This window comes from Hyaloscypha bicolor (genome assembly GCF_002865645.1).
Source record: "Hyaloscypha bicolor E unplaced genomic scaffold K444scaffold_189, whole genome shotgun sequence".
In the NCBI taxonomy this organism is placed as follows: Eukaryota; Fungi; Ascomycota; class Leotiomycetes; order Helotiales; family Hyaloscyphaceae; genus Hyaloscypha; species Hyaloscypha bicolor.
The window spans coordinates 1,385,176-1,397,547 of NW_020194691.1; the positions used below are offsets into that span (position 1 = coordinate 1,385,176).

General features: G+C 36.5%; 2 protein-coding genes across 2 annotated transcripts; one reads left to right on the plus strand and one right to left on the minus strand.

Annotated features, from left to right (window-relative positions):
• Positions 1-6,690: 6,690 nt before the first annotated feature.
• K444DRAFT_622532 (uncharacterized protein) lies at positions 6,691-8,095 on the minus strand. The gene is made up of 3 exons (XM_024882119.1): positions 7,935-8,095; positions 7,119-7,822; positions 6,691-7,074 (listed from the first exon to the last, which is right to left on the minus strand). The coding sequence occupies exons 1-3, from the start codon at positions 8,056-8,058 to the stop codon at positions 6,931-6,933; spliced, it is 972 nt and encodes a 323-aa protein (XP_024726821.1). The 5' UTR covers positions 8,059-8,095; the 3' UTR covers positions 6,691-6,930.
• Positions 8,096-9,542: 1,447 nt separating this feature from the next.
• K444DRAFT_622533 (putative AMP-binding enzyme) lies at positions 9,543-11,885 on the plus strand. Its single transcript, XM_024882120.1, has 6 exons — positions 9,543-10,051; positions 10,117-10,895; positions 10,948-11,042; positions 11,103-11,224; positions 11,274-11,419; positions 11,482-11,885. Exons 1-6 carry the CDS (start codon positions 9,685-9,687, stop codon positions 11,671-11,673), a joined length of 1,701 nt encoding a protein of 566 aa, XP_024726822.1. The 5' UTR covers positions 9,543-9,684; the 3' UTR covers positions 11,674-11,885.
• The last annotated feature ends 487 nt before the right edge of the window (positions 11,886-12,372 follow it).

Sequence of the window (12,372 nt, forward strand, 5' to 3'; positions counted from 1 at the left end):
GATAAATAGTTCTCCTACAAGTGCCTTATCTGTAGGCTCCCTTTATAGGTCTGTAACATTAAACTAAGCTTATTCTTTCTGCCTGGGAAAGCTCTAGAATATCCCCCTTAAGACGATTATTTACTTCCAAAGAACGACTCCCTATATACGAATCATATATACCTAATACCTTTAATATGGCCTCTCGCACTAATAGCCCTTCTAAGGGTCTTCACCCATATCCTGCAATCCCACCTCTTATGTCCAGTACTAAGAATGCCTCTGGAACAGGACCTTCCGCCCCGAGAGGATTACCCACCCTGTCCAATATCCATTCTAATATACTCGCATTATAATAAGCCCAAGTCAAGATCCAGATAGACGCCCAGACCGACCGTACGACCCTGAATAGCTTGGCTACCAGTCTAGCTCGCTTGCTTAACGCAGAGGAGCTTCCCCGAGAACGTTCTATTAGCAGAGATTACGCTCCGGGTAATATCCGCTCCTAATCTGAATACCATAATACAGTACCTAACTTCCTAGTTCCTTCTATTAAATAAGTACGTCCGGCCAGGGAAGTTCCTAAGTATAGCAAGTTCTACTCTATAAAGGTTCCGGATCCTTTAAAGCTTAGTAACGGCGAAAACCTAATCTATAACTATTGGCAAGTCCAGGTTATTAGTAAATTCAAAGTTAATACAGACTATTATATAAATGAGAATGCCTATATATACTATATCTTTAACTATATAAAAGGCAATACCCAATACTACTTATATGCTTAATATAAGCCTAATACTACTAATCCTTTCGAGATAGCTATAGAAATAATTAATTACCTCGGTAAATACTTTATTAATTCTTATTATATATATAAAGCTAGATATAAATACAAGAAGCTATAAATAAACGAGATTCAGACCTTCTACGAGTTCAAGACCAAGTTTATCTATTTAGTAAACGAAGCTTAGATCTATTTATAGGACCGTCTTAATAAGCTATATAATAAGCTAATACTCTCTTTTTAAGAATAACTTATAAGCCAGTACTACTTTATTTATATACTCTATAACCTATATTATATAGCCTTATTAGTTAATTCCGAGATAAAGGTATTATAGACTTATAAGAGCCTTAGAGAATATATTAAGGCTCAAGCTACTATTACTCTTCTAACCTTTATTACTCCTAATACCTCTATATTTACTACTCCCAAGCTTTATATAATAACTTCTTGTACTTTTATACTAACCCGAATACTCTCGACTATTAGTAAGCTAGCTATTAAGAGAGAAAGCATTTCTGCTTTAATCTTAACCTGCTTTAACTATTTTTAGACTAGTTATATGGCCTATAACTATCTAGTACTAAAGTATATTACTAATATTAAGGAACTAGAGAATAATAATAAGTTTATAGAGGCTAATATAAATAATATACTAGGAAATAAGGATATTTAGGAAAAGACTTCTTCTTAGGTAAACTTGGGATTAATCTTATAAAAATTAACCTAAACTAGTTAATAAAAGAACCATACTTAACTATATCCTATAGCTTATCTTATAATAGATATTTAGTTAATATTTCCTCTCTTATTAACTCTAGAGTAAATAGTTTTATATTTATTAATACTTTCCTTACTATAAATATTATTACCTTTTTTAATCTCAAGTTCTAGTATTTACTTAAGCCTATTAGTATTAAGGAATATAATAGCAAGCTAGGAACCCGTATTACTTACTTTTTAAGAATATATCTTATTATTAACTAGAGATAATAATATAATATTCTTTTACTAATCCTTGAACTTGAATCCTATAACCTTATTCTCGGCCGCAAGTAGCTAAAATACTTTAAACTATTTCTCAATATCCGAAACTAATATTTAATATAGCCCAAGCTTCTTTCTCTATTACTTTCGGTTATATGAGAAATTCCTATATCTCGAGAAGCTCTACTTCCTGCCCCGAGATATACTTCTTATTTTAACTATTAAGTAAATATTAAAGCCAGAGACTATATATTTAATAAGAAGAACTAATAATAAGCTATTAGGAAACAAGCTTTTATTAAAAACTATAATATAAAAAACGACTTTATTACTAACTTCTTTCTATATACTAGTTCTACTAATAATACTACCTCCAAGTATGATTTTACTAATTCCGAATCAGATCCGGATAAAGAGCTTAAGCTAGTACTAGTTGCCCCTATTTTATAAAAGCTAAAGATTAAATACTCTTATAAGTAGGATATTTAGGATAGCTATTACTAAATAAAAAACTTTCTAGCTAGTATTATTTGCCCTATAAATACCCTATATTAGAAAAGAATATATATAGAAAGAAAGTTAATAGAAGCTCCTACTATTAAGATTACTAGTATTAATTTTATAGGCATATATTATAACCTTTAATAATCCGAGAATAAAGCCTTTACTATAAGCCTCTATAAGATTAATAGCCTCTTTAAATAATAAAGAGAGCCTCCTCCGGAAGCTAATATAGAAGACCCTATTATTTCCGGATAATATATTAAGTTTAATAGGGCCTTTTCTAAGAAAGCCTCTAATATTTTTTTTTTATTAGTTATATAATTACAAGATATAATTAGAAAAGAAAGTAGAGAAATATCTGGGATATAGCCCTTTATATAAGATAATAATAGCCGAATTAGAGGCTACTAAGAAATATCTCCTAGAGAACCTTAATAAGGATTTTATTACTCCTAGTTAATTACTATTTGCGGCTCCCGTTCTTTTTATAAGAAAGTCTAATAGAAGCCTATAATTCTATATTAATTACTAGAAGCTTAACTAGATTACTTATAAGAACTATTACTTTTTCTCTCTTATTAATAAGACCTTAACTAGAATTAGTAGAACCAAAATCTTTATAAAGCTTAATATTTATTAGGCTTTTTATTAAATCTATATAGACCCCGAATTAGAGGAATTAATAATATTTTATATATACTATAGGATATATAAATATAAGGTTTTACTTTTCGGATTAACTAATAGGCTAGCCACTTACTAGTACTATATAAATAATATCCTATTTAATTATTTAGATAACTTTTATATAACTTATCTAGATAATATCCTTATTTATTCTAATAATAAGTTAGAATATGAACTTTATATAAAGAAAGTCCTTTAGCGGCTCTAGGATATAGGCTTATAAATAGATATTAAGAAATACGAATTTCATATTATATATATGAAATACCTTAGCTTTATTATCTCTATAAAGGGTATTAAAGTCAATCCTGAAAAGGTTATAATTATAAAGAATTAGGAAGCTCCTCGGACTATAAGGAGAGTATAAGCCTTTCTGGGGTTCTATAACTTCTATAGGAGATTTACCCGTAATTATAGCAAGATTATTAAGCCTTTATTAAACCTTATATATATAGATATTTCCTTCTTATTTAATAAGGTTTATTAGGACGCTTTTAAGAAGCTTAAAGCCTATCTTATATTATTAGCCTTACTTTATTACTATAACCTAGAGTAATAATTAATAATCGAAACTAATACTTTGGATAGTATTATTACTAGTATTTTCTCTTAATAATATAATAACGAGTAATATCCTATAGTATTCTTTTTAAAGATAATAGTACCTATAGAATATAATTACGAGATATATAATAAAGAGATACTTGCTATTATATAGTCTTTAGATTAATAATACCCGGAACTTTAAGGAACTACCTATTAAATCTAGATCTATATAAACTATTACTTATTAGAGTACTTTATAATAATAAAGAAGCTTATAAGTAAATAAGCTAGATAGGCTAAAGCCTTAGCCAAGTACTACTTTATTATCTAATATAGATCCGGTAAATAGAATATAAAGGCTAATATTCTAATATACTAAGATAATGAGATTACCTAGTAAGATAAAATAAAAGAGGAATATTATACTAAGGCCTTTTTCTCTCAAAACTAAATTAATTCAAAGATATTTCAGGATTTTAGTATTAAAGTTAATTCTCTTTCTATTTTTTAAAATAATAATAATAACCTTAATAAAATAAATAATTTAGTTAAACGGATCCTATAGGATAACTATAAAGCCCCCTCTTTATAAGCCCTTTATAAGCAGGCCAAATAGGACAATACTAACTTTACTATAAAAAATAAGTTATTATTTTATTATAGATAACTTATAGTACCGGAAGAATAATTATATATAGATTTAATTTGCAAGGCTTATAATTAAGTCTTTATAGTATACCCTAGTAAAAACAAAACCTATAAGCTATTATAGCTATAATATTACTAGAAAAATATATAATATAATATTACTTAATATATTTATAATTACTAATTATATAAACGGGCAAATATCTCAAGAAATAAGACTCCTAGTTTACTTTACTCTTTACTAGTTCCGGACTACTTATAGTAATATATTATAATAGATTTCAAGTTAATATCTGGCTTAAAATCCGGCTATAATATAGTATATATTATAATTAACTAATTAAGTAAGTAAGCTATCTCTATATCTTACTATAAGATAACTATAGTAGAGAATATAGTAAAGATATATCTTCGAACCATTTACTATTACTATAGCTCTCTAGCCTCTATTATTTCTAATTATAGTCCGTAATTTATATTAGTATTCTAAAAGAAATTTAATAGAATCCTGGATATAAAATTAAAGCTATTAATAATATATTACTTATAAACTAATAAATAGATAGAAATTATAAACTAATATATTAATTAATAATTATACTCATATATTATATATTACTAAGATAACTAAAATAAGTACTTACTAATAATTAATTATACTTAACTTACCCTCTTATATAGCTCTATTAGTATATCCCTATATAAACTCCTTAATAGCAGGCTTCTATAAACCTCCTTTAACTAGTCGACCCTAATAACCATATCCTAAGATAAGCTAAGTAATATAAAGGCTTAATAGATTACTAGATAAATAGAGGATACTATAAAGAGGAGTAAGAAGAATATGAAATAGGTATAAAAGAGAATAGAGAAATATACTAATACCAAATATTACCCTATAGATTTTAAAGTAGGAGATAAGATATATGTATTAACGAAGAAGTAGAAGATATAATACCCTAGCTATAAACTAGACTACTAAATAACTAGGCCTTACCTAATCTTATATTAAGTTAGTAACTTCTATAAGGTCAAATTACCCGAGAGTATTAAAATTCATAATATATTCTCCCTAGACCGTCTATATAAGGCTACCAACGATTTATTATCTGGCCAGAAGAACGAATTATCTCTACTAATTTAAGTAATAATAGACCGAGAGTATAAAGTATAGGATATCCTAGTATTAAGGGCAAAGCGGGGAAAGCTCCTATATAGGGTCAGTTAGGTTGGGTATAATAAAGACCTTAACTAATATCCGGCCTCCGATCTGAAATACTTTCCCTATAAGCTACGAGGCTACTACTTGGCCAATTAATAATAGCCAGGCCTACTAAAGAAGCTAGTCGACTGGGTACGAGCCTGGGAAGACGAGACGGAGGACTATAATAATTTGGATAATGATTCTATAATGTCTACCCGCTTGAGGACAAGCTTTTTCTAAGGAGGGGGGTAATATTATGATTCTATACTCTACTAAGCCTGGTATCTGGTATTTGGCATCTGAGCCTGGTATCTGGTATCTGGGGTCACATGACAGTTGCACGTAACGAAGCTAGGGAAAGCTGTACTCCAGGAAATTTAGGACGCTAAGCCCCATTAGGCCAAGCCACAAGCGAAGAACTGTAAATACTTAAGGGACCTTAGCTCGAGACTCCCTTTCCTCCTTAGCTTAGTTTTCTCAATAAACAGTTCTCCTACAAGTGCCTTATCCGTGGGCTCCCTTTATAGGTCTGTAACAATAATAAGCCTTTGCTTTCCCTGGCCAAAATATAATTATTAATTCAAATTGTATTATAATTAGTTAAATTCTTATATAATAATAGTTTTATATTAATACTCTTCTTATTTAATAAGAGTTAATATAATAGCTATTTCTTATATTATACATACTTATATAAAACTCAATAATATTACTTTTCTTGAGTATATTCAGATTATAAATATATAAGATAATTATTATAGTAATTACAAGTAGCCAGATTATATTATAAGCTATTACTAGAGAGGAAATAATAATATTAATAATAGTAATAAAGAGATTAGTATAAGAGATTATAAAGGATATAATAAAAGTACTAAATATAATAAAAATAATAAAGGTAATTATATAAAGCAAAGACAAATTATATAATATAATATAATAAGAAAGACTTCTTATAGTAATAAAATTACTTATAATAGTACTATAACTTAATAAAGGCTTTTCTTGTTTCTTATAAAGGTTATATAATGGTTTTTAGCCTCTTAATAATATAGTTAATGGAAGCCTTTGCAAAATAATAAGGATATACAGGGATTAGCTTACTTAGAAATAATTGGATTATTCCAATACTGCCTGTTCCTGACTAATACTGACCCCTGGAACGAATTGGAACGAATTGATTGATACGGAACATTGCCAAGCCTGAGCTAGAGAGCATGCCTGATATCGAGAGGGCATACTTACATGCCGATTATGAGACTACCCATAAGCCGGAGCATGCATACAAGAAGAACATCTAACGGGTGAAGCTTGATTTGTTAGATATTATGAGTCGGATCCTGTCTTTAGTGCAAGGATCAACAGCCGGATCATGATTGATGCCAAGTTGCCAACTTCTGGAAGATGGATCCAATTATTCCAGACCACGTAGAAATGTGGTATATGATCTCTCTCTTATCAATTTTGCCCATTCACCTTGACATCCTGTGTTGAACTCCCGGAATCAGGGGCATGTCTCCGAATGAACCCCCCAACGCAGTGATTCCTCCCCTTCTCTTGAGTCTGTCCCAGCGCCGTCCCGTTGAGTGGCTCACTCTCTTTGAATCCGCGTCAACCGGTGCCAAAAGACCCCCACACCTACCAGTATAAGAATTGTGATAGGAATCGTGATTGCAAAGTACACCCATATTATTTTCTCCACATCCCATTGCAACTGAATCAAGGAGAGAAAAGCCTAAGATAGTAAGTATTTGATGGACTGCTACTCATTGACCTTACCGCTATAATACCAGCCGGCAGGAAAGCAGCTCCTACCCAGGCGATAATCTTCATGGCAGCACCGTCCCTGCGAGTCGCATCTGCTATTGCTTTCGAGTCCTTAGCAACCTGAAATGAGAGGGTAACGTCTTGCTGAGCGAGGAGATTTGTGGCGATTGTGTTTTGACATGTGAGTCTTGCTGATAGATTGATTACATCAGCCGACATGTACTCCAGCGAGCTCCGTATGAGTTTAATTCGTTCATGGAGGCGTGCGGAAATTTGGGGGCCGGGCCTGGCTTCTGCGGTTTCTGCCACAAATTTCATGATAAGCTTGGCCCTCTCGATCATCGTTTGGGTTCTCCCAAGGGGCCTGGCGCTTTGACTCAACTGAATGATGAGTGAGCGGCAATCTCCCTGTGTTAGTTCCTCCGACCCAGGTTCTCTGTTTCGTTCCTCTATTATTTCGACGAGCCTTTCGACTCTCTTGAGAGTAACAATAACCTCTCCTCGCTCCGTACGTAACTTATCTATCAAAATTGAGGCAATAAGAACGAGAATCGCTAGAGGATTGAAATCGGAATTGGGAGATAGACAAAATGATCGTTCATCACACTGAATATTTCTCCCTAATATTATGCAACCAGTCGTGATAGCCGAGTTCTTGTCATGAGAAATGATGGCCCCGATGGAGTAGGTGGCTACACCGCCGCCGATAAAGAAGTCTGATATAGCTGTCAGCATCAACGGTTTCGAGAGCACTAGACAACTCAAAGAAAGCAGTGCAAGGCGGTGTTAAGAGGGAGATAAAAAGTTATAAGAACGATCAGGTCGTACTTCTGCGGCCATTAGCCTCAGCCTCAAATACTGCGTGTCCACCTGCATGGATGGCAAGTGAGAGCTCGTTCAGACAAGGAAATCCTTGTACTCCGAGCATTTCTTCGAAGTCGTTTTTGTTCATCGGGAATCTTAGATGTGGGTGTTCCGTCCGGTTCTTTATTATCAGCAGACGATGCGATCCTGGAGCTGCGCCTTCCATCTGGTGGATTTCGTTAAACCAATCGGAGACATTGAAGGTTTGAATTGTTGGTGCCTCTTCATTCGGTATTTGGGGTCCATTCTGGATTGTGTACCAGCTCGCACGTTCTTCCTCATCAAATTCGAGGGTATCCTGATCAGTAACAGGATAATTCAACTGGACATTCATGTTGTAAACAAAGGCTATGGAGTGACGGACCTGAGAATAAAATAAACTGGAAACTGGAAACTGGAAAATAGGAGGAAGTTTGAAAATTGAGAAGTGAGAGAGGCGGGAAGGTCTATTTTGTATGTTCCCAACCGCCTGAGCTTTTAATGAGGCTGAGCTGCAGACCATGAAACATGCAAATGGAATTCCAGGCAGGCTATCTGTTACCTGGCGCCCAGGCCACCCGAGCCTTGCTCTGACCTCAACCTGTCCTCAGTATAATTCGGCACCAGCTTCTTTCCATTCACATCCACGAGAATAGATGATCAGTGCCGGAGCAGAAGACTGAAACAGAGGGGGCACGAAGAACCGAGCATTGCTTTGAATCGGAGTGTCGGGTTTATAATTCGGCCATTGGAAAGGGGGAACGCCGCTAAAAGCAAAGCGAAAAGAGCGTTAAAAAAAAGGTCGATATTCAGCCGATGACTTCGGACGTAATTGAAGCGGCATGGCCCGTTCATCACCAGGTATTGTCACGGGGCCATCACGGTACAGTCAACTATGATCGGGAAGGATCCTGTAGGATCCTTCCTTTAGGACGGGATTGGTCGGCAAATGCCGTCACACGAAGGACCTAGAGGTCGGCGTCGGCGTCGGGCGTTCTCAGAAAAGATGAGTGAGGCATTTTTGCGAAAGGAAGTGGGTTGATCAGACCCAGCTGGAGAGCAATTCTCTGGTTGAAAGGGCTGGAATCACGGGAAAGACTAGGACGACCCCCCACCAATAATATTACTAATCGACACCCCTAATTAATACCCCAAATTAATACCCTGGAAGGTATCGCTTTATATTTACCCGTTTTATAAGAGGTTAAGAAGAAATAAGCATTGCTCTATACCTATAAGACCCTTATTTTTTTGACTAATTGCGATGTAACCAAATTTGTTTGGAAACGACGACGACGGCGTGCTATTCAGAGAATGCGATATGCGCACTGGGTGCCAATATACATTGATCTGCATACATTGGTGCATACAAAGTAATGTAGACGGGCACCTGCCACCGCCCGCTGATTTCGGTTAGTGTGGCCCCCATCGACACCGGGGCGGGGGGTCGTTTTAGTCTTTCCCGGAATCACTCGCGCACAAGTCGCGAACTTCTCGACCGAGCTAGCTCTAGGCAACATCAATTACCACGTACTTAGTAAGCATAGCCTCTTCGAATTTACAGGGTCCTCAATTCTCGTCACCATTTTCGTTGTTCGAGACAATAAAATTGTACCATTCCTGAGACGACTTCCGATCTCTATCACGTTTAATACAACGTTGATCCTCCTTATCCTCACTTGCTCTACTTTATCTACAGTCTTTTTCCTCGAAGTACAACCGAAGAACATCTGATATGTCTGGACCAGAGTCTATTTCTACAATGGTTGATGGGGATGATCGAACTTGTTTTGTTCCAAAACATCAAGGACTTAATGTTTTGCCTAACTCTCCTCTCTTCAGCCGGATTTTGAGGCTCGCTCATCAAAGCGAAAGAATCGCGATCAAAGATCCCACTGCCGGGTTCGCCGCGAGCTATATTCAACTGCTAACGGACGTGCTCCACCTTCGGAATCACCTTGAGAAATCGCTAGACTACTCAATACTAGAGCACCTGGGAAAGGGTGAAGAAGTTTTCGTAACTATTTTAGGAGAAGGTGGATATGAATTCACAGTGGCTTTCTTTGCTATTATGGCTGTTGGTGCGGTCGTTGTTCCCCTATGTAAGTTGAATTCCATGTTTGGTGGATGTTCGCAATGATGCATATAAATATTAACCAATTATAAGCTCCTAGCCTGTCGTTGGAAGAATTGCGCAATAGAGTCAAAAGATGTCGCTCGGTTGCGACCCTCACGACGTCCACCCGTACTGCCTTGGGAAGAGAATTGGAGGAATACATCGCAATATCTTCTACTTCAACTTTCCGCTGCATCGATATAGGGCCACATATAAACAGACCACCACTGTTGCCGCGTGAGATTATCATCTCCTCCGATCTCCAGCTAGACAGCAATGGCTCTTCCTTTGTTATCTTCACGTCCGGGACCACTGGTCAGCCAAAAGGGGTAGTAAAACGCCGAGCTGCTGTTTACAACGCAGCTCTTGCCGTAGCTGATAACTATCAGCTGGGTGAGAACGACACGGTCCTGCATATCACGCCTATAAACCATGCATCCGGCATTGGATTGGCTCTATTACCGTTTTTGCTCTCCGGCGGTTGTGTTGAATTTCAAATTGAGTGTTCCGAAGCTTTCGACGCTGGACGACTCTGGGAGCGTTGGCGGGAGGGTGGACTCACGTTCTTCTCTGGAGTGCCAAACATCTATAATACCATGATGGAGTATTTTGAGAAGCACATCAGCAGTCTTCCCGCAGAGCAGCTCAAGGGCTACATTGCAGCGGCCAATCAATTCAGAGGGATGCTCTGCGGGACTTCCGCATTAGCACAACAATTGCAGCAGAAGTGGACAGAGCTAAGAGGCGGTAGGATGCTACTCACAAGATATGGCGGAACTGAATCTAGCGCTGTTTTCAAGGTTCCATTGCATGCCGCAGACGTGCCGGAGGTAAAGTACTTCACGGTCAGAAATTCCCGAAGCCAGCTAAGTCAAATTCAAGGGCTCAGTAGGTGAGATTGTGCCTGGAGTAGACGTGAAATTGTCCGACGGTGACAAGGGTGAGGTGTTCATCAAAAGTCCAAACATGTTCTCAAAGTAAGGCACTGAAACCTGTACTGATATTGTTCCTTCGCTTACCTTCTATCATTGTGCCAGATATCTATTTGATCCAGAAGCTACTGCGAACGCCCACGACAAGTACGGCTATTTTAAAACTGGAGATCTCGCACGTCGCGAAGGAAAATATTATTTTATCTTAGGGCGCGCAGACGTGGACAGTACGTTGTTTCCGTTTCCAAAGGACTATTATATTGATGCAATCTCTAGTCATAAAGTCTGGCGGCCATATAATATATACATTAGATATCGAGAAAGAGATATTGGGCTTGGATTACGTTTCTGAAGTCATGGTTGTAGGTGTTGAGAACGGAGAATTGGGTCAGAGAGTTGCTGCGGCAGTGGTTTTGACGGGGGTGAGTCTTTATCCTGTTGAACCCGTCTCTTATTTTCGAGTAACATCGCTAATTCTTTACAGAACACTACGTCTCTTACACTTGCGAACCTCCGGAAAGATTTGAGCCCAATTCTTCCAGACTATAAATTGCCAACGTATCTTCGGATTGTGGGGAAGGGGGAGCTTCGTAAGACTGCAATGGGCAAGGTATTGAAGAAAGCCCTAGCAGGAGAGCTTTTCCCGCCACATGGACACTCCGATATACAGATATAGAAATCTTGTGGCGGGCATCTCCGGACTTCCGAGGATGGCAGAGTAGCGGAATAATGGCATCATTCTTAGTGGCAGTCCAAACCTTTGTGTTTTGTGCATGAAACCGACCATGTGAGCACTTAAATGTATAGTCAATTTGCAATACTCTTAGATTTGTCTAAAGTACTAGAATACATAGATATTGAGGATACATATAATCAGAGAAATGCGAGTACGAGAGCTAAAGGACCCGAACTGTGGTCGGCATCGATATCGATTATGAACACACTCCTGGAGGATATGCCAGGTTCTTAGTGTGGCGCGCTGGAAAGGAGAAAGGGGTGACAAAGGCTATCTTGTCGGATCCAAACACAGTAAATTGCCCATCTGTGCAACTTTATGATTCTAACGAGTAGTAAATAGAAATTTCGGAACGATGATGGAAAAGAGGCCAGTGGGGTTAACCTACGGCTATTCTTGACAGACTTCGTGTGTCCAAAAATCGCAGAATCCTTTGCTGGTTAGGTGAAACCAGTCATGTAACAGCCACCCCCCTTATAACCCTAGCCAGCGCCGTTACATTACTTTTATTATTTACTTTTTTCAGCTCTTTATTTTCTTTTTATATAAATACCTTATCCTTAAAGATAAGTATATTATTTATTTATATACCTATAATCTTAAATGCGTCTTTTAAAGTTATAATAAGGAAATATAAAT

Bases quoted from the DNA above. Each gene is read 5' to 3' on its own strand.
- K444DRAFT_622532 (XM_024882119.1), bottom strand. From the start codon at position 8,058: ATGAACAAAAACGACTTCGAAGAAATGCTCGGAGTACAAGGATTTCCT. The intron at 7,823-7,934 runs GTACGACCTGAT...CAGCTATATCAG, and splicing joins TGAGGCTAATGGCCGCAGAA to ACTTCTTTATCGGCGGCGGT. The intron at 7,075-7,118 runs GTAAGGTCAATG...TTACTATCTTAG, and splicing joins TGCCGGCTGGTATTATAGCG to GCTTTTCTCTCCTTGATTCA.
- K444DRAFT_622533 (XM_024882120.1), top strand. From the start codon at position 9,685: ATGTCTGGACCAGAGTCTATTTCTACAATGGTTGATGGGGATGATCGA. The intron at 11,043-11,102 runs GTAAGGCACTGA...TCATTGTGCCAG, and splicing joins AGTCCAAACATGTTCTCAAA to ATATCTATTTGATCCAGAAG. The intron at 11,225-11,273 runs GTACGTTGTTTC...TGCAATCTCTAG, and splicing joins AGGGCGCGCAGACGTGGACA to TCATAAAGTCTGGCGGCCAT.